Source organism: Manacus vitellinus, unplaced genomic scaffold (genome assembly GCF_001715985.3).
Source record: "Manacus vitellinus isolate BGI_N305 unplaced genomic scaffold, ASM171598v3 scaffold_1_pilon, whole genome shotgun sequence".
Classification (NCBI taxonomy): domain Eukaryota; kingdom Metazoa; phylum Chordata; class Aves; order Passeriformes; family Pipridae; genus Manacus; species Manacus vitellinus.
Window position 1 is genome coordinate 40471726 of NW_021939396.1, and position 27814 is coordinate 40499539.

The following is a 27814-nucleotide window of genomic DNA, read 5'->3' on the forward strand; positions in this document are numbered from 1 at the left end:
GTTCCACTTTTAGAATATTATTATGTATTCAGCTACTGGGTATCTACTCTCTTTCCAAGCTAATTCATGAAGACATATTTTTAAATTACATATTTAATGACTTCCAAAACAACTGGCTAAGAGAAGCAAGGCAAATCCCTTACCAATACTTAAAATGACAGAAATACCAGTAGAACTTTTCCTAGTGTGGTTGAAATCAAACAGTATGTAATTTACAAATTTTTTAAATTAAATAGGAAACTTTAATTCTTTTGGACAGCACAAAACTTTAAGATAGTTTTCTAAATGTAAATTACAACTCTATGAGACTGATAAAATCCCCTCATGTACTTAGGTAACTACTCAACTCCACCATCAGTCAAATATTATAAATCCATAAACCTAATTCTGGTTTCAACTCATTAGATTAACATACATGTTTCATCTTCTACCCATACTACACATTTTAATCACAACTGTACACATTTTAGTAAATTTCTTATTAGTATAGCTCAGAAATTTACAAAGGAGCCAGATTTTGTTTGGGATCAATTTAAAAGACATTGTCCTTGTCCAAATCAAATATTGACCAAAGCTGCTTTGGGAGAAATATGTGAACCCCTTAATAAAAAAACTCCTATAAAAATGGAAGAAGCATTTACACCACTTTTAGGATAGCATCTACTGATTTCTCCACAGTTTTTCCAAAAGTTTGCAGAGCATCCTGTGTGCAATGGAGATGAATGATCTACAATTGTTCAATCTACAGAGGATTTCTTATTGAGGACGCAAGGTTTTTCCGTTTCATAATAATCAGAAAGCAACTGTGATGGTAGTCTATGCTGAGATTGTATGTGTGTATGGGTTTTCCTTTCAACTACATGTTATGGAGAATATTCAGAAAAAGCTGTCAACACCTACAACACCTGGAACATCTGGTAAGCAACCTCCAGAGGCTTTGAATATTTACCTTCAAGAGTCCATAAAAATTAAAATAGTTTTTATTCTAAGCAGGTCATATTTTAATACACAGATAATATGTAGAAATTCCTCCTACTCATCATATCTACACGATACCCTTGTGAAATCTATCTTTATGCAAGTAGTATAATTTTAGTGGGTTCTAGTCCACCATAATAGGATTTGGTAAGAATAATCCAGAACCATAATTTACTAATTCTCTGTAGGCTTCCAACCAATCCTTCATATTTCTATTCCCTAATAAGAATTTCCAAGAGCAAACGATCGACAAAACCACCTTTAAATGAAAGCAGAGAAATTCAATAAAACACATTCTCTTGGATTAAAAAAATTAAGATTAATTCCAATTATGTAATTAAATTTAATTACATCTATATAATGTACGAACTAAATATTCCATCACAGATTTCTCCAACACATCTTTGAGCAAGTTTTTGGTTATCATCCAGTAATCTCCAAAAAAAGACAGACTATACTGGAATGACACTTTCTGGCGATAAGAGCTGCCACAACCAATCTCTGTGCAGTATACAAGTCAGAGCTTCAGTCATGAAATTATTAACAAACTAAATGGAAAACCAACACAACAGGTAATAATATCAATACCTCTTACTCAGAGTATTAAGATTCTGTTTGTAGCCTGCAGGTGTTATGGAATACAGTGCATGATAAGGCAGTGACTATTCCAGAAAAAAATTATAGTGTATAGTGTATGACCCATCCAACAGTGTAAGAGAACACAACAGATTCCAGTAGATAATCATGAGCTGAACTGAAAAAAAATGCTGTAAAAAGTCTCTCAAAACCAATAGCCATATATTAGCAATTAAGCAGGAAAACCTTGGAAGACAACCTAATCACTTAGGACTCTCCATCCCCTATACAAAAGTCATATAAAATAATCAGTATAGAAAAAGGCTGAAGATATTATCCATGTTACATAAAGAAAAATAATCAGCTATATTTACAAAATAAAGCAAAATGTTACATATTTATCTGCATGATTCCTAGAGTACCCAAGTACAATCGGAATAAAAATCACTAGGAATAAAGGTCACTAGAAACCTTTTTTTTAAGGGATATGCATTTTTTTTTTAGAAGACTTTATGCTAAAGCAAAAAAGCCTCAGATAGAAGCTTTTCAATAATATTTTTTTGGGGGGTGGGTTTTAAGTAAGGGTAAAAATCAAAGCAAAGTAGAAAGTGGAAATGTTTTTTCTAGTCAACTGTAACAGAAACTGGACAATAACTTGACAATAATGTCTCCAAATGTTGCAGGTAACGTGTGCTCCTCAATAGGAGGAAATAATTTTAATCAAATTATTAAATCAAATTATTCATCAAATTGTTCATAAGGATTTGGAGTTCTTTCTTTTCATAGTTGATCATACTGCACTTTTTTTTTTATCATTATAGTAGTGAACTTGAATGGTCTGACTTTTCTAGCCACGATTATTAACAAAACAATGAAGCTGCTTGTTAATTATTAAATATATAAGAATTTCCTGCTCCTTCAGTTGAACTGTTCCCACAATTCCAATTTACCAGAAAAAAATTCCTCTCATGGCTGAATTCTATGGGAAATTTCTAAGACTAAACACTAAACAAGTACTTTTTTATGTATGTAATTTGTGAAAGGATCATTAGTAATATGCAAAATGCACACACATTACTTAACTACATAATATGCCAGTTATTGATCCCATTCCTAATACATGAAGGTGAAAGTCATCCCATTGACACAGTATTTTGAAGGACAGTCTTAAATTTTAAAATCTTTTATGAACAAAGATATGTCTAAGATTTTTGGAAACGTGGCTTGAATATTATTTTTGACTTCACAGAGCTTCAGTCCTGGGGGAAAAAAATAAAAGATCATTCCCAGAACAAAGGTTTGTTCACACTAATCCCATTGCAAGGCTAGGGTCATACACACAGCTAGTGGCAAATTTCACATTTACATATTCAATATAAAATTTGCTGTTGGCAAATATGACCTTAGCAGTTAGTTTCCATGAATGGTCACACTAATCAAGCACAAGCCTATAAATGCTCATGAAAAATGAATAAAAAAAGGTCTTAAAGAGTTTGAAATCAAATTTTAATTCTAAATTTGAATAAATATTACTGTACAAGCCTATTCCTATTCGTTCAGTTATAAATGTTATCAATGTCAATATGACATAAAAATAATTCTTGGGCAAATTTGTATTTGAAGTGATGTTTTAGATCAATAGATTAATTCTGCTAAGCTTCTTGGCAGCTCAGGATCTAATGCCTGAGAGACTTAATTTAGTATTTCAAAAATTGTGCTCAGTGGTAAAAGTTCTCAGCCGAGAAAATGCATAAGAACATACTTTCATGCCATTTAATGCAATGGAAGCCTTTTGGCTGCAGAATAATTGTACTGTATCTAGCTGAAGTTGTGAAAACTAGAGAAAATTACATTGTTCTTCAAAAATATTTTTAAAAAATAAAGATCCCAATTTAGTAAAATATGTAAATTCATAATTTAAGTCAAATACATACACATTTTGGTGAACAGGGACCCAGCATAACTATCATGTAATTTGAAAATTTCACAAATAATACTGCCTCAACATTTTTAGGATAACTTTCATCTGCATCTAAATTTCAAAAGTCTTGGCAAAAGTGAGTTTGGAGGTGCTCACACTGGATTTTAATCAACAAGAGGACATTTATAGATACTCTGGAAACAAAAGAGATTAGCATCTAATTCCAAGGAAGTAAAAAAGCTAATTTATATTTCAGCACATAAAAGTCTGCTGAATTACAGGTTTAATCAGTTTATGGCATGAGTTCTTCATGACTTTCAAAATTAAGCATAGATCTGATATATTAATCAAAACTGATTAGGCTGCTTATCCCATTGCAACCCTTTTTTTAATCTTTTCTTATTTTCCTAATTAAGCAATAACACCACAGAAGTGCATTCTTGCCAGAAGTTAATTACCATTTGAGACTACAAAATCTTACAACAATAATAATTGATAGACTATTATATAAGAAGAATGTGTTTTCTGAAACAAAAAACTGCAACATCAAAGTAAAAACAGAATGCTTTGTAAAATTCTGTTACATTGCTGCTAAGTGATTATGTCAGAATACCATAAATTAAAGGACAAACTACTAATGGCCTCACTTTTAGAAAGTCCAGGGCCCTCAAATCTTAAAAGTTATAGTTTTACAATTTTCTCAGGGCTCTCATTTGCTATAAAAATTCAGAAAAATAAGAAAAACACTGTTGATGCTACATAACTCAATATCTAAGGAACATTATACAAAGAGATGATTCAGCAAAGCATGCTCCCATTTAGTTAACACTTTCCTGTTGAGATTATTCCAGTAAAGGTTCCTATAAAGAAAAGCAAAAATTAAAAGGTCTTGGTATTGCCAAATTCCAACACTCAAAGTGTTTAAATTGGAAAAAAATAATACTTTGTTTCACAGACTTGTTGTTGCCATTGTTGTGCGGGTGATTCATTTTACTCTAAAACCTCACACTGATTGATGTAAAGAGGCTGTATACAGTCTGTAAAACCTTGTAAACTTTCAGGGTGATAGATATTTAAACAAAATATTTATCTGTTAGCATTCATTATGGTAAACACTAGCTCTCACCAATATTTCTCTCTGCAATTAGGGATTCACAAATAATACATTATGACCTGAAGTGCACAGGGGATTTTGAATATGTTTTGTATTTGATTTTCCATGTAAATATGACTAAACAAAAGATGTCAAAATACCCTTAAGATGACTGAGAAATGGTTAAGGTTTTGTGAAGCATGCCTTTCTATCCATTCAATATGCAAATACATCATGCTCAAAATAGTACAAGAAGGGAAGGTGTTTCAGTATTATAGAAAATCTAGAAACATCCTCAGTAATTTCTACTGCAAGCCAACCTTAAAATATGGGAGATTTTGATGTAGAACATTGCCTTGAACTTTCCTTTTAATAGCATAATTAGAACCTTTTAAATGCTCTGAATCACTACTGGCTTGATAAGGACATGTGAATGGAATAGAGCTATGTACATTCACTAGACCTCATCTAAAGATATATGTCATTATCCTGGTAATGCCAATTCAGCCTGAGCAGTGACTAGTTCCCATTTTCATCAGAAGAGTGGTAACAGCACAGGGAAGCAATAACTGCTGCAGGTCTCTGCACAAAAATCTAGGGAACAGGCAACTACTGTAATTTTTAATGAAGCACTTCTTCCCTCTGTAACCACACCTGCACCAATGTTCTTCTTGTGACCTGTGAGCCTTTTACCACTGCAAGCTTTCTTACTGGCCACAGCCTTGAAAAACAGCTAACAGGAAACAAGTAGTACCAAACTGAACTTCTATAAAGACACTGGTACTATCAGGGCAAAAGAAAAAATTATACATCTACAAATAGGCCCAGTGCTGACAAACAGATATCAAAACACCAGTACCATACTGTACCATACTAGTGGTTGAGAAGTATGGGATGGGCCATCTGGAAACCTCCATGTATCTGGCTGGAACAGGCCAACACTGGATACTATTGAAAAATTATATAGAGTCCATTCTCCTTTCCTCTTCCATCTCCACCGAACAAACTGTCAAAAGACAAAGACCCATTGTAGAGAAAAAAAGAAGACCTAAAAATATGTACAGGTGTTAGATTATCCTTGGATTAAAAGTTTTTTCCTGGTACTCATTTGATTTTATTATAGCCAGAGTAATGACATTTGTGAAGAGTCAAATCAGGTATCGAAACTGCTGGAAAATTGTCAGAAGATGATGTGTGTGCACATTTGCACTTCTCTGAGCACACCTCTTATTTATGACTCCTTCTGGCTAGCTAAATGAGTACACCTGCTCTATTTTATCCAGTGTGCTCTATTAGGTCCACATCAATCCATGAGAGATACACAAGTTGCCTTTTAGAGGTGAACATTTCCTATCAATCTAAACTACATTGTTGTTACCTGTTTAAAGAAAATATAACTGCTGGGAGTTGGACAGTATTTTCTAGTACTTATGGGTAAATGAAAAATTTTTAATAGTAACCAGAGAAGATAATTTTCATACCCAGTTTTGATTTTTTCCTACATGAAGTTGGAGTGTTTTGTGTATGTTTATTTCCTCTGCCCTTTGGAGGCTTTTGGTGCTCTCTGTGACATTCTTGTTTATTTTCAATAGATTATTATAGAGCAGTTAGTCCAAGTAAAAATAAAAACTCAAGCATCCAGCCAAAGTGGACTATGCTTTTTCAAATATAAAGCACACAGAAACATATTAAAAATAATTGAGACTCTGGTGCTCTGCCAGAGACCCAGACTCAATTTCTTATCTTTTTAATTATTGTACACCATTACATCTATGCATAGCAAGGAAAAGGGGTTGAGTCCCTTTACCAAAGACAAATTGAGATATAGCTCCACAACTGGGAGATACTGTGCAGAATGAAATATTTCAAAAAGCCTTCTGGAGCGTAAAGCACAAACACGTACGAATAAACATGAAAACATTTCTATTTACTTCATTAGGAAGCAGAGAAATCCAAAGCTTTACAACAAAATACCAATGTAAACAAGGTCACAAACAAAGCATATCTGATAGTACACACTTTCAATCCACTGCTCAACTGTTTCTTTTCTTTGCAGCTCAGGCTTCCAGCATTAATAAAGCTGCATGACAAAGGAGGAACCAAGGGTAGTTATTTGAGGGATGTTGCACCACAACTGGCGATTCAATCTTTCACTCTATCCCACTAAGCCCTAATGGATTTTTGCTTTGAGGACTGTAGCTATGTAATAAGGAAGTAACAATATTAATCATGTAAACTTGGTATTAGTCATGACAGCATAATCTACTCCCTTCTATAAAAAGTCAGCAGTATAGATGAGTAGTTTTAAAAGATGAAATCTTAATAAGATGACTAATATATCTACAGGTATCATGAGAAAAAAGGAATGAAAATATTAATTAGGAAGACTAGCAATACATTAATGTATTTTAAAAGTCTAACATTGTAGTGGTTGAATAAATTCAAGTTTTTACAGAGTTTGGCACAAAAAAATATTATTTAAACACTAAAAAACTATAGCTAAAACCAGATTAGAAAAGCAGCCTAATACACGTTAAGAGTACTGTTCTAGGATATATCCAAATTCAAGGATTTTCTACTACACAGGAAAAAACAGTAGACTATTTGCAGGTTCTTTTCCACTTGATTGGCACTTATTTCAAATTGATGCTGAAATATTAAACAGATTATTATTAACTCAAATTTCATGAACAGTAAAGATGTTCAGTAACAGATATTTTCATTAATTACACCAGGGCACCAGGGTGTAATGTCACTAAGGTGACATAATTTATTTATTTTTTTTAATCACTCAAGTCTCAAATAGAAAACAGCAGCTGTATGGAAAGAGTAAAAATATTGGATTACATTTCACTTTTAAATTCAGAAGTTAAAAACTTCAGATTGATTATGGTCTTCTCTCAGAAGCACCGACTATGCAGCTTCAATATTTAAAGTCGCCATTCAGTCTAGAGGGGAAAGGATTAAATGGCTGTGCTGTGAGTTATACAGTACAGGATCTCTGCAGCATGAGAAGGTGGTAATCTGTGTTCGCAGGTTGCTGTTACCACTGTCATCAAACTGCAAAATACTAATGCAGAAACCTGATAACAGTCTAGGCCTCTGCTTCACAGTTAAGGAAACAAAGATAACAAAAACATAATTTACCAAAAGACAATTCTGTGATGTGAATATGGAGTGAGATTTCAGATCATTTGTTTTCCAGTCCTGTCTTAAAAAATACAATATCCTTGTTCTGCTTAAAAACACTCAGAAAAACATTGCCAAAACTATTCATAATGTGTTTTAAAAATCGGTTTGAATGAAACTACAGTTTTAAAACAGAAAAGTCAGAGTAGGAGTTTCATTAGTTGCAGACAATTTCTGTTAAGCAACTACAGTCCCTATACTGTCAGATTCATATAGTATATATGACTCATGGAGGACCAGCACAGTTATATACCCACTGTGAATGCAGAGAAAAAGGGGAAGCAAAAGATACAATGCAGTGCACATGACATCTCATGTAAGGTCATTCTGCTGGAAAAAAAGGTGTCTTGTTCAAAATGCAACCAATGGCTGAATTGAAACATGGTGCTACATATTGTAGGTAGCTCAACATAAAATACACCAAAGCCTGAATATACCTACCTACCACTACATGAGCTTTTCCTGTTACAATTAAAGGAATGCCTGACTGTCACAGTAACTGACAAATGCAGGCTATCATTTTTCATTAGAAACATCCCTGAATTTTCCCAAATACATGAAATAAGAAATTACTTCATTTCCATAGCCATTTAATTCCTTTCATTTCCTAAGAGGAAAAAACAGATGCTAAGATCGAAAGAGATATGTAATGATAGATGTTGGTACTACCTGAGATGTAGTAGATTCATTAAGAACAGGGACATAATCGCAAACATATCAGCCTTCATTTGACTGAAATTATTCCTTCTCCATGGACTTTAGACGATTTGGTGCACTATAACCCTGGAAACAGTTCATTCACCTTACTTCATGGCCAGTCTTCGCTAATGAAGATTTGGGAAAGGTCTTTACCCTTCGAGCCTGCGCAGTGGATTTTTTAGGTGAGACACAGTGTGCGCTGAACTGAGCCCACCCTTTAATCCTGAGGTTCATCTGCCGGGGCCGAGCGAGCTCAGACAGTGGCAGTGAGGTCCTCAGGACGTAGGTTTGTTTAGAGTGACCTTCTCTTGGATGGATGGCCTTACAGGGCTGACGAGCTCCATCTGCCCGGAGGAGTTCTATGACCGGGAATCGAACCCGAGGCTGTGGCGGTGAGAGCGCCGCATCCTAACCACTAGACCACCAGGGGGCCCCACCCTGGAAACAGTAAGAGCAGTAGATCCAATACAAGGTTTTTGGTAGTATGTAAATGAGTTGACTCATACTCTTCTACTCTGAACCACTCAGTATTAGCACAAGGGAAGTAGTTCACAGCACGGCCTCTCTTTCTTTCCCAAAGTCTTGTCTATTGTTAGTGGTGTAGTGGCTAGATCTGGAACGACCAAAAATGTCCACATAACAGCATTATGTTGGTGCTTGCCTACCTATCTTTATGTCTGGACAGTATATGGAGGGAAAATCTAGAGATACATTAGTTTCCAGACTACAAATAAATTAGTTTCCAGCCTTAAGAATAATTATATCCATTATAAGCCCTTAAAAGACTAGGTGTATGGATTAACATGCTATGCATTGTTGGACCTTATTACTTAGATAGAAGCCTAAACTCTAAGATGTGTTTTTGAATAAACCTAATTTCAGCCTTTAAAGAGTCTTGTTGTAAAATGTAAAGGAGAGTTTACTGGAAAAAGAATAATTAATAAATCCAGAGCAGAAAGAGCACAAAGTCATGTATTTTAACAGATATAATGGACTTTCCTAACCTCCACATTCAAGTTCATACTGCATTTTTTGGACTAAAACTGCCAGTGTGATGCTGAGAGATATTTTTTAGGAGAATTTCAAGTTTATTTTTTCCCTGCAACCTCCTCCCATGCTGATACTTCACCACAGAGAGCATGTCTTTACCTTACCATAGGAGAGCACTAAGACTTAAGCAATGCGATGCTGCATTCAGATGGGAGTCTTTACAACCCAAGACAAAGAACAAGCTGACAGTCAGTCTTTGATAGAAACTAATCATGTGCTTTCATGGTATGAAAAATATTTTCACATTCTACAAGTAGAAAACTAGGCTCAAGATTAAGTGATCCATCTAAAGCTAAAAAAAAAAAAAATAAATCAAAAAGGAACTGTGTAAAGGCTTCCAGTAAAGTACACTAAGAACTGACTAAACCTAACTATCTAGTCTTATGAGAGTAGTCTATCAGTCTGTCTATCTATCATTTGTATCAAAAGTAATCAAAGACAATAAAGACAACAGAATGTCCACAAGCATTAACTAATCACAGAATATGATGAGTTGGAAGGGGCCCACAAGGATCATTGAGAATTTTAATGGTTAAGAGATTGTCTCAGCAAACAAAAAATAAAATCATGGTGTTCTTACCAGTTTTCAATATGCATTTGAGTGTTCAAGGCTACACTTCCAGTAGTATCTTTTTCTCATGTCTTGTAATTTCAACAGCCTATTTAAATCCCATTGAGAGATTTGCCATATTAATGCATATTAAACAAACAAGTTCCAGTAAACTTATAAAATATTTAAAATCCGATCACTACTGCACAGGAAAAACTTAATATGAATATAAATACGACTATTAGTCAGTACATACAGAAGGGGGTGTGATGAAGGCTCCGAAGAAGGAAGCACAATTTGTAGTATAGATTTCCCAAAGGAAATAAGTGTGCAAAAGCATTCTGAAGAATAGTGCAGTGATCTAATCTTTCAGCCTGCACTAACTTGTTTATGAGAACTTCATCTTTATTAACTCTTGCTTTCTAAATGCAAACGACGTCTGTTCAATGAAGTGGCACGTAGCAGAATGCTGTATGAAACACAGAGCGTCCTTGAATTGGCAAAAGTAAGCTTTAGAAACATAACCTTTCAAATATAACATTACCACCTTATCTTAAAAATTAAGATACAAATTCTGTGGAGCTACACAGGATTTCAAGGTAATTTCTTTGGTAATCTTCTACTTTCTGGCATTATTTTCTGAAATATAGGGTTACCTCATTCTGAAAGTACTTAAGAAGAGTCAAAAAGTCAAGTATAACAGAAGTACATGATACATTTAGCAAAGGTGACATACCAATGGAACCAGCCTACTACAGACCTCCCAAATACACATGGCTTCTCTAGAAGAAATCTTCTTAATACACTGTTATTTTAAACCCTTATTAATAACAGCTTAACTGAATGAGGACAGCATCCCTCGTAACTAAAAGCCAGAGAACTAAAGGCAGATGAATAGTTTTGTTTAATTTTTAAAATAGGATTAAAACCAACCAAACAACAAATCTCCAACACAGTACAAATTACAGCTTTTGAAATTAAAATGACCTCACACAGCCAGAAAGGTGTAGCACTGCTGAAATTTAACAGCTATAAGCCAGAAGAAGAAATGCTGGAATATATACAACTCAAATCTTCATAATAAAGCAATGACCTTTAATTTAGAAAAGCCTATCTGAGAAGAGCAAGTACACAAAATTAGGAAGAAGAGATTGCACTACAAACTTTGTTGTTTGTCATATTAGAAGGTACAGTCATATTTGTTTACGAGTCACATTAAGTCAAGTGATACCACCACACTGCTATCAGGGTACACTATCATCTCAGTAACTATGAATGACAAAAAGTAGACTAAAAAACAGAAACGCTCACCACTTCTTCATGCCTGCATTTTCTCACATTAATTCCATTAATCTGTTATTAAAAAGATAAAGAGAAGACTTACTCTACATTTCATAAGTATAGAATTCATATCACATTTCTAGAAAAATACAAACAAAATAATTTGCAATTTTACTCACCTGTAGAATTGCATCTCCTATAAAGAGTAAACCTGAAAGTTCAGCTGAAAACAGAAAGCATATTTTTCACTCATTTTGTACAAAACATCCTACATTTTGTGTACATGAATTCTAATTTAATTTAATGTTTTTACATAATCTTTTAAAAGTTAAAACAAAAACCAAACAAAACAAATAGAACCAAACAAAAAATAAATTATTTGCATTTTCTTTTTTAAACTCAAAATACTGGCATTTCAGTATTATAATAAAAGAGACTATCCAGCCTAAGCACAAGACTATGAAACATAGTCCATCAATCACTAGTACCCTCAGGCCATTGTAGTGAGGTATAGTATACTATTCTGAATAGAAAATTACTACAGGACTAGGTCTTATTTGCCTGTGAGAAATAATTTCTAACAAACTGAAAAAAAGCAAATGGAGACTCCAGAGCTACCTATGAATGACTAATTTAAATTGTAGGCTTTTAGCAAAGATAAAAGATCCTTTAGATCCTGCATCTTTGATAAACTCTATAAATAAGATGGAGTATTAATTTTGAATAATATTTTATATGCTGGAGAGCTAGAAAATCAGTATATTGTGCAAAATCAACAGCCAAACTGAATTTGATTTTTAAAACAAAACTGTGTCACAAAGACATTTACAAAATCTACAGTTGCAATTTTTAAATATTGTGTTGTGTTTCAGAGCTACCTGATACAACTATACTTTGTAAGCATACCAGAAGTATAACAAAGATTATTTAGGTGTCTATAAATAAATTAATAATCCCTAACATGGGAACTAAGGAATGTTAACAGATTACATGCGATTATTTACCTATAGTATTGCATATCGTTCCAGAAGATACTGTCTGGGAAAGACTAGAATTGGGCTTGATCCAAAAACTTTACTTATTTCCATGAGGTCAGAAGAGGTGGAGGGATGGTGCTGTATGTAATAGAACGATTAGAATGTATAGAGTTCACAGTTGGCAATGGCACAGTTGAGAGCCTCTGGGTAAGAACCAAGGGGCAAACAAATAATGAGGATGTCACTGTGGGAGTCTGCTATAGACCTCCCAGCCGGGACAATGACACCAATGATTGTTCTTTGAGGAACTAAGGGACACTCCAAAGTCAACTGCCCTTGTTCTTATGGAGGACTTCAACTAGCTAGAAATTAACTGGGAGTATCACACAGTTGGTTCAACCTGGGCCAGAAGATTCCTAAAAAACCTGGATGACAACTTTATGGAACAGATCCTAAAGGAGCTGACTTGGAAAGATGCCCTCCTTGATCTGCTGGTTGTCATCAGAGTGGATCTCATGAGCAAAGTGGAGATTGGCGGCCATTTGGGCACAGTGACAGGAGGAAAAGTGCCAGCAAAACCTCAGCTCTGGGCATGAGGAGAGCAGACTTCTGGCTGCTCAGAGAATTAGTAAGCAAGGTCCCCTGAGGAAAGGTTTTGCAGCTGCTGGGGTCCACCAGTGCTGGTCACATTTTAAACATCACATCCTAAGGATGGTGAACAGGCAACTCTGAAATGTCAGAAGTCAAGCAGGCAAGGCAGAAGGCCAGCTTTGCTGAACAGGGATTTTTTCCTGGAAAAGGGTCAAAAAGGGAAGGTTGTATGCCCAGTGGAAGCAAGGTCAAGTGACATGGGAAGAATTCGAGGATGCTGCTTGCTGCCATAGGGAGAAAATTCGTGTGGCCAAAGCTCAGCTGGAGTCGAAGCTGCCAGAAATGTGGGGGACTATAAAGTTTTTTCAAATATATTAATGGCAATAGGCAGGACAGAAATATCATTGGCCCATTACAGGATGAGAACAGTCACCTCACAAACAGGGAGAGAGACAAGGCAGAGGTGTTTAACACTTTCTTTTCCTCTGTCTTCAGATGACAGATGACAGACTAAGAGGGTCCCAGCCCAGTGTCCTGAGCTGGAGGACCATGACTGCGAGAATGATCTACTCCCAGTCGACCCTGAAATTGTGCAGGATCCGCTGCTTCAGTTGGATCCCTACAAATCTATGGGTCCTGATGGAATTCATCCAAGAATCCTCAAGGAGCTGCTGATGTCATCACACAACCTCTCTCAATGATTTTTGAGCAATCCTGGGATTCTGGAAGTTGGTGAATGTTGTCCTGATCTTCAAGAAGAGGAAGAAGGATGACCCTGGAAATTATAGGCCTGTCAGTCTCTCTTCAGTGCCTGGTAAAATTATGGAGAAGATTATTCTGGGAGATGTAGAAAAACACTTGAAAGACGACACAGTCATTGGTCACAGCCAGCACAGTTTCATGAGAGGGAAGTCCTGCTTAATCAAACCTGGTTTCCTTTTATGACAAGGTAGCCCACCCAGCTGATCAAGGAAAGCCAGTTGATGTAATACTTTTGGATTTCAGTAAAGTTTTTGATACTGTCTCTCACAGAAACCTTCCGGACAAAATGTCCAGCTAAACACAAAATATCCAAATAAACCCATCATGGAGTAGGTGAGGAATTGGCTCATGGGACAGGCACAGAGGGTAAGAGTGAATGGGGTAACATCAGACTGATGACCTGTCACTAGTGGGATTCCACAGGGCTCCATATTAGGCCTTGTGCTCTTCAACATCTTCATAAATGACTTGGATGAAGTCATGGAAGAGAAAGGGTACAACAATAGCATACATTTAACACTGACTGAAGAATCTCAAAACTTAATACACCTTGCTTTAACAGGTACATCAAAACACAGTGTACTAAGCTGATACCCACCTCTTTGTTCTTTGGAAATCTTAGAAATGACCACTGGAATATTATGTTCAGCTCCACCCTGAAAACAGAATAAATTACAATCTTGTCAGTCACTAAAAATATTTTTTTGCTTAAAATTATATTTTGCTCTTTCATTAAATGCCGTTTTTAGAGAGATTGAGATTCTGCATTTCCTTTTTTTTAAATGAATATTTGATTGTGAATAATTCCTTATTGCCTCTCATAAAGACATTTTTGGTTGCCATCATTAACTCAGGAAATTAATTCAAACCCTACAAGACTTCAAGAAAAAGGACATCAGTTTATCTGAATTCTTGAGAGCTTAGTGTATGAAATCGTGTCCTGCAAAAGCAGAATGGCCATCCCCCTACAATGGTAACCATGTTGCGACCACTTAGTTTTCATGCTGGCAAGAAACAGGTAAACAAAAGTGCAAGAAAGAAGGTTTAGACTTTTCATCTCAAAAGCGGCCTTTATTTGTTTCCATTTCTATCCACAAGCACAAAGAATGAAGGAAGCAGTGCCATAAGTAACAAGGAACAGAAAAAGAAACATTAAGAGAAGGAACAGTAGGTGTTCAATAAATGGGGAGAAATAAAGAAAAAATGGATGATAACTCAACAGTTTGACAAAAATTCAATGCTGTTGCTTCATTCAATTTATCCTGTTGGGACTGGAAACATTTATGGTTCTTAAGAATAAAGTAATAAAAATAAATTTCAAATGAAGAGGAAATTCAAAGGAAGGTAAAGGCAAATATACACAGAGAAAGAAATAGTTTTTTCTCTGCAGAGATCATCAAAGTGTGAGCTTGAATGCAATTTCTACAAATTCTGATCATCAGAAGCTACACTCTGCCACAGTGTTAATTTGTTTAGGAATCCTGGTTAAGGGTTTGCTTACTCTTCTCTTCAGCAGCCAGATTTTACTTTGGAAATAACAGCTTTTTCAGGTCCAGGTCGAGATGTAGAAAGGACTGACATGGGTGTTTTGATGGTCTAACGAATAGTACACATCTCTTCTTTGTACAATAGCCAATTGTTTGAAAGTGAACAGTCTTGTACTCAATACCTATTTCTGTCATGGAATAAAGATTAATTTCCTGTGAAACTATAGAATCTTAAATAGGATTAATGCTCTGTCTGCTAGTGGCTATCAATGCAAATAGTCCTAAAAACATTGAGTCAAGAGGGATCTCAGTAATATTACAATAATTATACGTCTACAGGAAAAGTTCTACTGGCATTGCTTGGGATGAGTGTTGACAAGCACAGAACATATCCATATTTGTAGCACAGACTGAGTATTCACAAAGACCAGAGGCTACCTTCTTTTCAGTCAGGCTGAGAGATGTATTCAGATTGATTAGATTGTAGCATTATGGCTTGTTGAATATCATTCAGTAGTTTTCACCAACTTTCAGCAACACTGAAAGTTTGCTTTGCTGAAGATAATCAGTTCAAGCTCATCAAATTTATAAGACTTTAACCTATACACTCCAGATTTTTCAGTCACATGCACAATTAATTTCTTCCAAAGTTTTCAAACAAACAGAGAAATAATTGTGTCATTTCATTCCTAAGCTTTCATTGTTACACAGATGTTGCACTATCCAGGATATTTAAAGCCCAGTAAAGAAGTGTAGAGTTTAAAGCTCTGCATAGCTAACACAGGTCTTTTTTTTCTCAGTAAAATGGCCTCCCTCCTTAGATTCAGCTCTCCAGTAAAGAGGGAAATTACTGTTATTACTAAGCCAGCCTGCAATGCACACAACATGATTACTCCTGTCTCATTTTATTATATCTACCTAAATTTGTTTACATTGCAGATTTGAAGAAGCTTTCACCAGTATCCTAACTGAAGAAAATTGTCTCTTCTCACTGCATCCCAGTCTGATCAGTATGAAGGCGTGTTTTTAAATTAGCCATAGGAGGTATTGCCCACTATTCTAAGAAATAAAAAATCAGAATGGAAAATAGAAAATAGCTAACCACCTATCTACACCCAGTCACTGTCAGCAGTTCATAGCAAGAGTTCAAGCATGTTTTGCCATCTTGTTGAATACTACTTCAGATTGACACTGCAGTCTTGCATCCTGCATTCTCCATTCTTCTCTGTCCTGAGGAGGAAAAAGTGTACGCGTGTCTAAATTCTGGTTTTATAGACTCAGGAGATACTCCTCTGAAGAAACCTCTGGGAACAGAAGAGACTTCTCCATTGCTTTAAATTTTCCCTCCCTCTAGTGTGGACACGTAGTTTTAACCTCAGACCAGAGGAGGGACAAAAATACATCAAGTAATGGTGTTGAAGACTTAATGGCTCAGACTTCTGTGAGAATCTAACATCAGTCTTTCTCACACAGATTTTCTTGGTCATTTTTCTTTAAGCAGGAAAAGATACACCTGGAATAATGCTAACTGCCCACCTGTGGAGGTGGTCCTACTAGAAGAGGAAGAAGAAGCTCTAATCACTGGCAGCTGTTTGAAGCTTACTGCTCTGGATGTTGGCCACTACTGCTAAGAGGTCACCCACACCTCTCTTCAAAGTGTCATATAATATACTCCTAAAGATTTTTTCTTATCCCAGTTTTTATGTGTGAGAGTTATTTTTCAGAAGTTTTTATCATATTAAAAATAGAACAACTGAAACTAGTAACTTTTATTGACAAAGGCTGGTTTTTTTCTGGCTCTAAGTATAAAAAGAAAATAATCTTTTTTTTTTCCCTAAGCAGAGACAGAAAATCAGAGTCTAAGCAGAGCCTAAAAAAAATTAGACCAGTTGTTGGACTTTATTATCACTAGAGTTAAACAATGTAGGGGATGTTTGATACTAAAAGGTAGTATTTCCACTAACAAAAGTAGCTTTAAGGTCCATGGCCACTAGATTTTTTTGATCAAGTCATATTGAAAAGTCAAACTAAATCTCAGCAGATCTGTGATTCTGTTCATCATTTAAAGAGAATGATCAAAACAGAGGCAGGAAAATTGCATTGTACTGAGTCCTGGTAGCCACACTGTAACAACAAACCTTCATTTTTTTAATGAACTATCAATTTTTTTGCCTATTTCTGCAAGAACACTATACTCCAGTTATTGGAAAACACGGTTTTCTTTCAAAAGTCATACACTTAGCAGCATCTTTTGTCAAAGCTTTGCATCTCAAACTAGTCAGAGATGAGATAAATTACTGAAATACCACGCTATGCTTACCAAATTCTACATCTATCTCCACGGCTATTCTTTCACATACAAATGTTTATCAAGAGGCTTCAGAAATAAGAAAATTGTTCCTTCAAAAGAGTATAAAACAGATCTGTTCTGCTTCAAATACAAGCACAGTTTTACCATTCACTTCAGTAGAAGGAAGTAGAGCAAAACATACCTTAAAAGATTGGATTAGAAGTAATTTTTAAAGGACTGAAGTTTCCATCTTGTGCAAAAGTCAAGCTCACAAGCAGGTTTTTTTAAGCAGTTAGCTGAATCTGTGATTTTTATAAATATAGTTGGAATGCCCAGTTGTAAGAGAAGACAGTTTCTCTCATAGACAAGCAAAAAAAAAAAAAATTAGATAGTTTCATCTTGGAATTATTAAAAATTTGTCCTTCTGCTCTTCAGAAAAAAAATATAAAATTCCAAGGCTCCAAAATACTTAAGGTGGAATAAGACACTTCCAAAACTTACACAAGAAAAAAGTTAAAAGGTGTCTTCATCATGTGAGATATCTGACAGCAAATGGGTGTTTAAGTTAGCAGAAAGAAAACATCATAGTGCCCTAGAACTGAATGCCAAATATAGACAAAATCGTAACAAACAAGCAAGTATTCTAAAGTGAGGGTCATTAATCATGATACTGCTGTAATTAACACCTCAGATAAACTGCATCCTCTGATATACACCACAGCCAGAAATTAAGTCCTCAGATAACCCCCATCTTTAAATAGCCTGAGGGTAGTAAGACAGAAACTAGTGTAGTTCATGAGGCTGTGGGAATTACTGACACAAGGAGGAGAGGCCTCAATCCCTCTCACTCCTACAAGATGACTTGTAGACCTCTACTTTCAGGCCCTATTTCAAAATAATAACATTTCTATTTAAAACTAATAACAAATACGAGTTCTTCATTGAAGTTCAGTAATCTTCCAAAACAAAACAAAACAAAGTAGCTAACTTTTATTCATATTCATTAGGAAGCATACCAGTTTTGAATGACACATTTTACACAGAAAACTAGCATTTTTCAGAGTATTTAGAACTGACACTGACATACCTAAAAAGCCCACTTCAGTGAGCCTTCATAAAGTTTGCCTACTAAACTAAAAAAAATTACTTTAAGTTCCAGTTCTAAGTTATTTCTTACAGCTAACTTAAAATTATATATAAATATCATCACCATCATATTATTATTATTATTATATATATATAATATGTATATTAATATAATCTGTTATTACAGATTATATTAATTGATTGTGTTGGCTTCCAATTTTTTGTTAATCTTTCTTTGTGAGAATGTAGAATTACTAATAAAGGGATCTGGCAAAGAAGGTCCCACATTAACTGATTTTAAAAAAATAATTTAACGTAATAATCATACTGACTAACACACATTGACAGAACATCCTGGACCACAGAATTCAACTCACCATTTTCATTATCTAATCTATGCCATCCAAGTAAGTTTGAGTTTCCTTTGTTAAAAAGACATCTCTTTTCTGTTTAATGACATTTTTGAAGGGATTCATCACTTGATTGTTAATTATTCAAAAAATTAAAAATTGTCTACTTGCGCCTGAATTTACATATCTTCACCTTTCTACTACTTAGATTAATTTTGATCAAAATATCTATGAATCCTAGAAAATTGATATCTTGCGCTAAAAATTTAAGAGTATCTTGCTCCACTAATTAAAAAAAGACCATTGCACATTCACTATTTAATTTATATTTCTCAATTATATTTTATTTCATACAATGTACATAACACTTAAAAATGTGATCTTGAAATTGTCAGCAATTTTAGTTCTAAATGGTAACAATTCAGTTCTAAATTGTAGCAATTTTAGTTCTAAATTGTTATCATCATGGTTAGGCTTCATGAACAAAGATTTGGGAAGGCTCTATCCACCTTTGTTACAAGCACGCTGGTGGCTTATGAGGCCAATACGAGATAGACATGTCCGATTGCAAAAGGCACAGCAGAAAGACTCCTTAGGTGGTATATTCTGCAAGACACGATTCTTTCTGCGTTGTCTTTTCTCCTTGAGAGTGATCCTGCGTGTGTTCTATAAGGAAACGGCAGTGTTATAGATGGTGTGTCTCCTGGCCTCCTGATTTGAGGCCAGAGTAGACCAGTTATGATGATCAATGTGGTCGAGGCTGAGATGTTGTTTCAGGGAGTCCTTGTATCTTCTCTTCGGGGCTCCTCTCTTGCGGCAGCCGGTGTCAAGTTCACCATTGCGGCAGCCGGTGTCAAGTTCACCATAAAGCAAGATCTTAGGGAGGCGGTGGTCCTTCATCCTGGAGACGTGCCCTGCCCAGCGCAGCTGTGTTCTCAGCAACATGGCCTCAATACTTGTGACTGCTGCTTGTTCTAGAACAGATGTATTGGTCACATAATCTGACCAGTGGATCTTTAGGATTGTTCGGAGGCAGCTTTGATGGAAGCATTCTAGGAGACGCAGGTGGTGGTGGTAGATGACCCATGATTCAGATCCATATAAGAGAGTAGACAGCACTATGGCTCTGTAAACACTGATCTTGGTACTTTTCTTCAAGTGTTTATTATGCCAAACTCTTTTATGGAGTTTTCTGAAAGCACTATATGCCTTTGCTAACCTGTTGTCTATCTCTCCGTCGATCTTACCATCTGAGGAGATGAGGCTACCTAGGTAATTAAACTACTGGACTGATTTAAGCTCTGACTGGCCAATGGTGATATGGGGATGATGGAAGACTTCCTGAGGTGCAGGTTGATGGAGGACTTCTGTCTTCTTTAAGCTGACTTCCAGTCCAAAAAGCTCAGCAGTGTCTGCAAAGCAGGATGTTGAACGCTGCAGAGCTGCTTCTGTGTGGGCAACAAGGGCGGTGTCATCAGCATAGAGCAGCTCCCGGACAAGATGGTTTAAGGTCTTGGTGTGGGCCTTCAGTCGCCTTAGGTTGAATAGGCTTCCATCAGTACGGTATCGAATGTAGATATCGTCCTGATCATCGAGGTCTGCTGTGGCCCTTTGGAGCACCATGCTAAAGAAGACTGTGAAAAGGGTTGGAGCAAGAACGCAGCCTTGTTTCACAGCACTCTTTATTAGAAAGGGCTCAGAAAGTGTGTTGCCATATCTGACTTGGCCACGCTGATCCTCATGAAGTGAGATGATCATTTTAAGGAACTTGGGGGGACAACCTAATCGTTCCAAAATCTGCCACAGACCTTTTCTGCTCACAGTATCGAAAGCCTTGGTGAGGTCAGCAAAGGTTACATAGAGATCTTTGTTCTGTTCCCTGCACTTCTCTTGCAGTTGTCTGAGGATAAATACCATGTCTGTGGTACTCCTGTTGGTTCTGAAACCACATTGGCTTTCAGGTAGAATTCCTTCTGCTATAGCAGGTATTAGTCTGTTCAAGAGTATTCTTGCCAGCATTTTGCCAGCAATGGAGAGCAGAGTAATACCACGGTACAAAAATCAGGTTTAGTGACTCTGGAGATTTGCCCTCCAAACATAAAAACTTCTTAATGTAACCCATTTTTATTTAATACCAGCTAAGTAAAACCTCATTTACCCATGCACTTGATTTTACACTGACAGGCATTACTTCATCATTATTCAGTGAACTATAACCTATAATGATAACAGAGGTGCTGTTGACCAAACCGATGAGAAACTTTGGTGAAAAAATAGCAAGACGGTTTCCTTGAATAGAGGTCTTCGTGGGTCAACAAACTAATAGCAAGCATACCAAGACACATTTAAAAATTAGTATTTCTATTCAGCAATATTCTTATCAATGACAACACAAATGCACATTAATCCTTCTTATGAGTCCCTTATAAGGCAAGTACTAGCAGATGTTCAGAAGAAAATCTATACTTTCCCTTTATATGCATAATTTAAGCCTCTGCATTCATGTGAAGTACATTTCATTTTTTCCATTGCTATCTTGAGACTGAGGACTGCTGTGCTTAGAAGATAAAATTAATCTTGTGTTGTCTACATTCAGATTAAAAGGTAAGGTATGGTTTTCAAAATCATAGATTATTACGACAAAAATTATTAACCTTTTCTCCCTCTCATCGCTCCCTATCTCAAAAAAGGGTTACCTATGCTTATATACATTCTTGATTCTTACTGAAGAAAGCAAAAAACATGGTAATATGATAAATTGCCATCTTTGCTTGATCTGCAGCAAAATAAACCATATGAGCAAGCAATAACACTTTCTGTCCTACTAATGAATTGCAGTGAATTAACGTGATATTCTTTGTAGGAGAATTGATGAAGAACTTATTGGCTGTTCCATGTGCCTGTTGCTGTAATTAAGCATTCATTAATAAGCATTCAAATTAGAGTGCTGCTGAAAAAAGTACAGTCTGTGCAGTTGAAAACACCTCTCAACTCTTATACCAAATCTTATTACAGAGTTGGTCTGCTTGAATCTTAAGGGAATGAACTTTCCATTGTCTTCCATTACATAGGGCAGCGTAGTTGCTGGTTGCCTACTGTGGCAGTACATAACATACTAGAATACGTTTGGTTTATGAAGATAACTTGACTATATGAAGACAACTTGACTATATGAAGACAACTTATGCGTAACATGGAATAACAGACCAAAAAAATCATCCTACCTTTATACTTAATCCAAATCCTCCTACAGTTTGTCTTCTGATCGTTACTGTTCTTTCCTGAGGAAAAAAAAAAGCAAGTTTTGTTAGATTAAATATTTTCTGCCAGAACAACTATATTCACAAATCAATAATCTGTTTCTGTGCTTCCATCAGACATTGACTTTTCTTGCTTTAATAAATTTCTGAATTTCTAAATGTGGAAATCCCATGAAACCTATGCTGCAGAGGAAAAAGACAAAATCTGGAAGAAAAGCAGAGGTCCTGTCTCAAACAAAAAATCCTTGTTTCAATCCACACCATACTAGCAAGTATTGCAATGCATTAAGAACAGAACTGTGGAGTTTGACAGTTAGGGCATAATATATGGATTTCAGAGGTCTTCACCTTGATGAGAACTAAATTGGTCCCAAATGAAGATTGAACACTACATGCTGAATTACATGCACTGCACTCCTTTAGTGCATTTTCCAATCTAGTTTCATCCAAGAGCTGCATTACTTTTTTTAAGTGAAAGAAACATGCTTCAGAAATACTTTGCTACCATAGCTGATTACTAAATAGGCAATACTGTGGAGAAGCAAGAAAAGAAAACAGAAAAATTTCAAGAAACTGTAATTTCCCCACATAACATAATTTATCAGAGGGTTTGGTCTAGTATTTTTTCTAGTTTCTTTTCTATCGCCATTGAAATTTGAAATATTTTGCCAGAAAACTCCTTTATCCAAGTAAGTTTTACTTTGTAATTTGCATATGACTTTTTTTATGTGACTCTTAAAAACCCCAAACCAAGCTTAATTTTCAGTGCCATTTTCAACCCAGGTGAACTGAATAAACCTTGTCTGCAAAGTACTATATTGTAACATAAAATAATATTTTTATTATAATGATTAATGCAATAAAGAGGTTTGACCAGCAAAGTGAATCAAATTATTTTGTTCTGATGCCTCTAATTAGCATTTCAAATTAGCAATAACAATAATAAAATGCTTTTCTCTAGTCCAATAGCTTTAAATTCTTAAAATGATTTACAATTATTCATTAATAAAATGTGGCAACAGCTCTGGAAGGCAACATATTTTGTACCAGTAAAGAAGTACTCTAAGTATCCTGATTGACCATTTATGTTGTTTCATGTTAAAGATACTAATCCTAACCAATGTTCCATTGGTTAGAATTATCTGCTTATAAAAAAGTCTTACTAAAAATCCCTGTCAGCTATAGATTTCTCTATTAGTATTTCACTTAGTTTCTCTTTCCCCTCTTTTTGCATAGCATGGACTTCTATGATTGAATTTTCAGTGGTTTTGCAAATTCAAAAAGCAGCTTCATGTCCAAGTTTACAAAATAGAAGTTCAGTCAGATGAAAACCTACTTAGTTTACTATCAAGACTACACAAAATGTTCTGTGACCTTGTAATTCTATTATGACATTTTTTTATCTACATTAGAGCAAACAGAGGGAAAGCTAGAGCTCCTAGGATCCTTAAAAGTAAGATTCAGAGCAGTGTTTTAGCTGTTCCCTGGAACAGAACAAAATTAGTTATCATTTTATTGAAAAATACAAAGCTGCTGCCATCCTGTCAACATTTTCCATGCCTTTAACTCAGAAAATTCCTCATCCACACATATGTTCATTGACTGGAAAGGACAGCTAAGAGTTTTGACAAGAAAATAAAAATCTTCCTCTGAGCTATGCAGTGAAATAAAACCCATATCTTTTAGATTTTCATTAAAGAGTTATTAAAATTTCTCCTTAAAATCCATATGGTCTTTTTGAGAACACAAACATCATCTTAAGAGAGATCAGAAGTGAAGAATGACCATGTGAACACACAGTTCACATGAGAAACTGTGAATAATGAGGAAAGGAAAGCATAGAATCCTATGTAATCATTAACTATTTGCATTAATCAAGAGTTAATGTTATTTTTAAGAATTAAATCTTAGAGTACAGTAAAGATTCAAATATTTGATACTGAGTGGTATGTGATGTAAAAGAAAGTTTCTAATTGCTTAACTGATTCTTAGAAATAATGATTAGTAAGTAATCCTTTCAAATTATTGTCATATAAAGCAGTCATCTAATGTGATATAATAATCTAATAGTGTCCTTATGAAAAAAGTCAAGGAAACGTTGAAAAGGATGAAGAAACTTTAAAAGTCTTCATAAAACTGAACTAAATGCATGTGAAACTTAAATACGCCATTACTCAACTTTTTTCCTAGAATATAAATTTTATATTTTCAGTTAGGGACACTGGTTTCCCAGTGTGTGGTTATTCATCTGGTATGTCTGGTATTGTTCTTATAAGAGCAAAGGTTTGAAGAATAAATTTGTCTAGGTCCAGACAGAAAACAAGACCTCTCTTTTCACTGTGGATAGAACAGACACCAAGGTATTACTTGTATGGAAAAAAACTGATAAAAAGCTGAATGTGTGCACAAAATAGTAGGTGAGAAAAAAGTAACAGGAGAGGAATCTACAATAGCAGAGTGACACAGAAAAATGTAGGGAAAAAAAAGGAAGAAAATGTTAGAACATAAATTTTAAAATACAGTATTATAAAGATAAAATTAACACATTGACAGCATCTTCATAGATCAACCTGTTAACATTTGATGCCATAATATCTTTAAGGTCATGCTCTTATATAGTAGTAGTAATCCCACTACATTTTGAAAAAAGAAAACATCATTAGAATTTTTTCCTTTCATTTAATTATTGCATACATTTTCAAGATCTTATATCCTCTTTTTGGTAATGCTTTGCTCTTTCTTACTGACATTTCTTTGGATTAATTTACATGAGCAGTCAAACTTTATACTCATTCTGATTGTAAAGGACAGAGGACAGGTCAGTCACATTTCCAAGTTGAAGTGTTAACAAGGTTTGCCAGCCGACTTGCTCATCTGCTAACTTCCATCATGTGACATTTGAAGCTTGTCTCATTATTTCAGTTCCTCATGCAACTGGAGAAGGTTGGTAGTAAGGGATGACAACAGAATGACTGGTCAACTGGAAGTCCCCCTTCCTCTGCAGCTGTGCTGAAGACTGAGGATGGTAAACACAGCGGTGTACTGGCTGGAATAACCAAAAGTACTCATCCTTTTGCTTGTTCTCACTTCAAAATATTCCCATTCCTGCAGCATATGCTTAAAAACTGAAACATTCTCCTAAATATTTACTATAAAATTTCTAGTCCTAGGACTGATTTATTTCAGAAGTGCTGCATTTCTCAAGATAGAAATAAAAGAGAAAAAAATAACCAACAAAACACAAACTATAAACCCGAAGTCAGTATGGATCTGAACTCACACTAGGAAAAGTTATTATTCTCTTTCAAATTTGGCATTATAAAATGCAATTTGAACCTCAGTTGATTGCTATGCTTTTTACTTTTAAATAGCTGCAGAAAAATAAGCCACCTTAGGCTTTCCCTAAATAATCATATTTACATCTGTCAGGTTGTCACTTTAAAGCTGCCCAGACTGGCAGGAAAAAAAAAAGTTACCCCCATCTGATAGATGTTTGACGACTTTTGTGAAAAAATGGATTCACTCCACTGAATAGCTGACAGATACCAACATGATAAAAAAAAACCCAAAGATTCTTACTGCTAGCTTTGTGAGGGTAACAAGAATGGAAAGTGCTTGAAAGGTGACCTATCTGTCCACATATTTGCAATTCTCTCCAAGACAGGGAGTTTCGTTTTGACATCGTTTATAATATTCAACCACACATCAGAATCAAAACTGTAAATAAAGACAATACAGTAAATAAATCAAATCCATTATTTATTATTTTAAGCTTCTCACTTTTTTCTTCTATTTCTATTCATTAAAATTGCTAATGTTAATTGAACTTGTTTTACCAACAAAAAACATATAAAAATAAAATTTATAATTCTCAAAAGATAATGATCCAATGTAACAGATAAAAAATATTAACTCTCAAGAAGTCTCAAAAATTTAAATATGTGTCCAGTTTTTTAGGGGAGAAAAAGGTATACCAGACTTGACAGACACTAGTCTTATCTTCCATTTTTTCCACAGGCAGACTCATGGATATCTTCAGAACACAAGCTACTCCAATTCAGGCATACATTTCCCGTACTATAAAGCCTTTCTACAGGCAAGGATTTAATATGGTTTTGTAATGACACTGCTTTCTAGGCTTTGAGTTTCACTAAATGTTCTCATCTCACTTCTGGTTGTTTGCACTGGAGTTTAAAACTACATCAGATGTCCACTAATAGCATAATGCTGACCTCACTATGCTTCTTTCTCTTGGAAAGCAAGTCTTTCTTGTTGCATACATAAAGAAATCTATTTAACGCTTATTGATGCAACTGATGCCCAAATTTTGATCTAATTCATGATCGTTTGAATTACTGTTGTTGCTTTACAGAATTGTTATAGGTACAATTGCTGCAGGACCCTCACTAACACCATAATTTCATTCAGCCTACTAAAGAAAGAGATGCTTTGTTTTTTAGTGTTTAACACTGTTGCTTATAATCTTTTATGCATTTTATTTTCTTACTCCAAACTCCACACAATGAAAGAATAAACAAGGTTTTGGAAACTAGAACTGTCTTCCATCAAAAGGGAAGCGTTCTAAATTAAGAACTAGGTCCTTATCCCATGCACTCACATTAAACAGCACTTCATTCCTAAGGAGCCATTGACTTCATTTAGATTATTCCACAGGATACAAATCAGGATGCTGCTGGAACGCTAAGTGCCTGTTTAAAGTCTGTCCTACACAGAGAAGCATGCAAATTGATTCAGACTCAACCAACAGAAGAGATACTGTTCTGAACTAGAAACACAGTAACAGCCTTTCCTTCCATACCAGTGCAGAAGTGATAAAGAAAACCTTATAATCAAATTATTTGAAGATTATTTATTAAAACAGATTTAAAAGAACTCTTATTGTAGCTACTTGTCTGTAAAACTTAACAATACTATCATTTCTCAGTTACTATTTTTTTTATGTTTTAGAGTTTATTCTCTGAGGCATTCAGTGCCAGTTGCTAATGAAAATACTTGCTTTGTAGAATTCAGGTAAAAAAATAAATGTGGTCACTTATCTAGAATGACAGAAAGAATAAAACAAAATTAACCAAATAAAGTAAAATATAAGAAAAACAAATAAACCTAATAAATCAGGAATAAAAATGAGGAAAATCAGCAAAAAAAAAAAAAAAAAAAAGAAGCCTGTGGGGCTTGTTTGATTATAGCATACAATCAAAGCACATGATACCAGATTATTTAAATTATCTGTGACAAAAGGAGGGCTAACTGTTCGTGAAATGCCAGTCATCCTTAGTTGGAATGGATTTACTGCTACAAAACCTAGTCTTAATCCCAGAGGAAATCAGGGTGAAGGACTGAAAAGTTAGTAGTCTAACAGTGACACTTCCAGGAAAAAGAAACTTCTCATCATCACAGTAATATCAATCAGATTATGAGTTATGAATTCAATATGAAAATAATATGAGGGAATTTAATTGGTGAAGCAAATAATCCACTCTTTTCCACAGAGCCTTTGCAAAGTTAAAGAGGGTAAAACTGTAAGAGAAAGCCTTACTGTGAAAAGGAAAAAAATTAATATGCATTTCATGAAGACATCTAAATAACAAGTTCAGCAGAGTAACAGATATTACAGCAGAATAATGAAAGTTGTATTTCTGAGTGATAAAATCTT

The 27814-nt window shown here is 35.1% G+C and overlaps 1 protein-coding gene across 2 annotated transcripts in view; it reads right to left on the reverse strand.

Annotated features, from left to right (window-relative positions):
- The window catches only part of SNTG1 (syntrophin gamma 1), a 335023-nt gene that overhangs the window by 123967 nt on the left and 183242 nt on the right, over window positions 1–27814 (reverse strand). The window contains exons 4-7 of one of the 2 annotated variants that reach the window (XM_018080344.3): window positions 22105–22161; window positions 14266–14323; window positions 11517–11560; window positions 11368–11409 (exon numbers count right to left, since the gene is read on the reverse strand). In XM_018080344.3, the coding sequence (XP_017935833.1) occupies window positions 11368–11409; window positions 11517–11560; window positions 14266–14323; window positions 22105–22161 (201 nt within the window). The remainder of the gene's footprint in view (window positions 1–11367; window positions 11410–11516; window positions 11561–14265; window positions 14324–22104; window positions 22162–27814) is intronic. The other variant, XM_018080350.3, reaches the window with a different exon arrangement.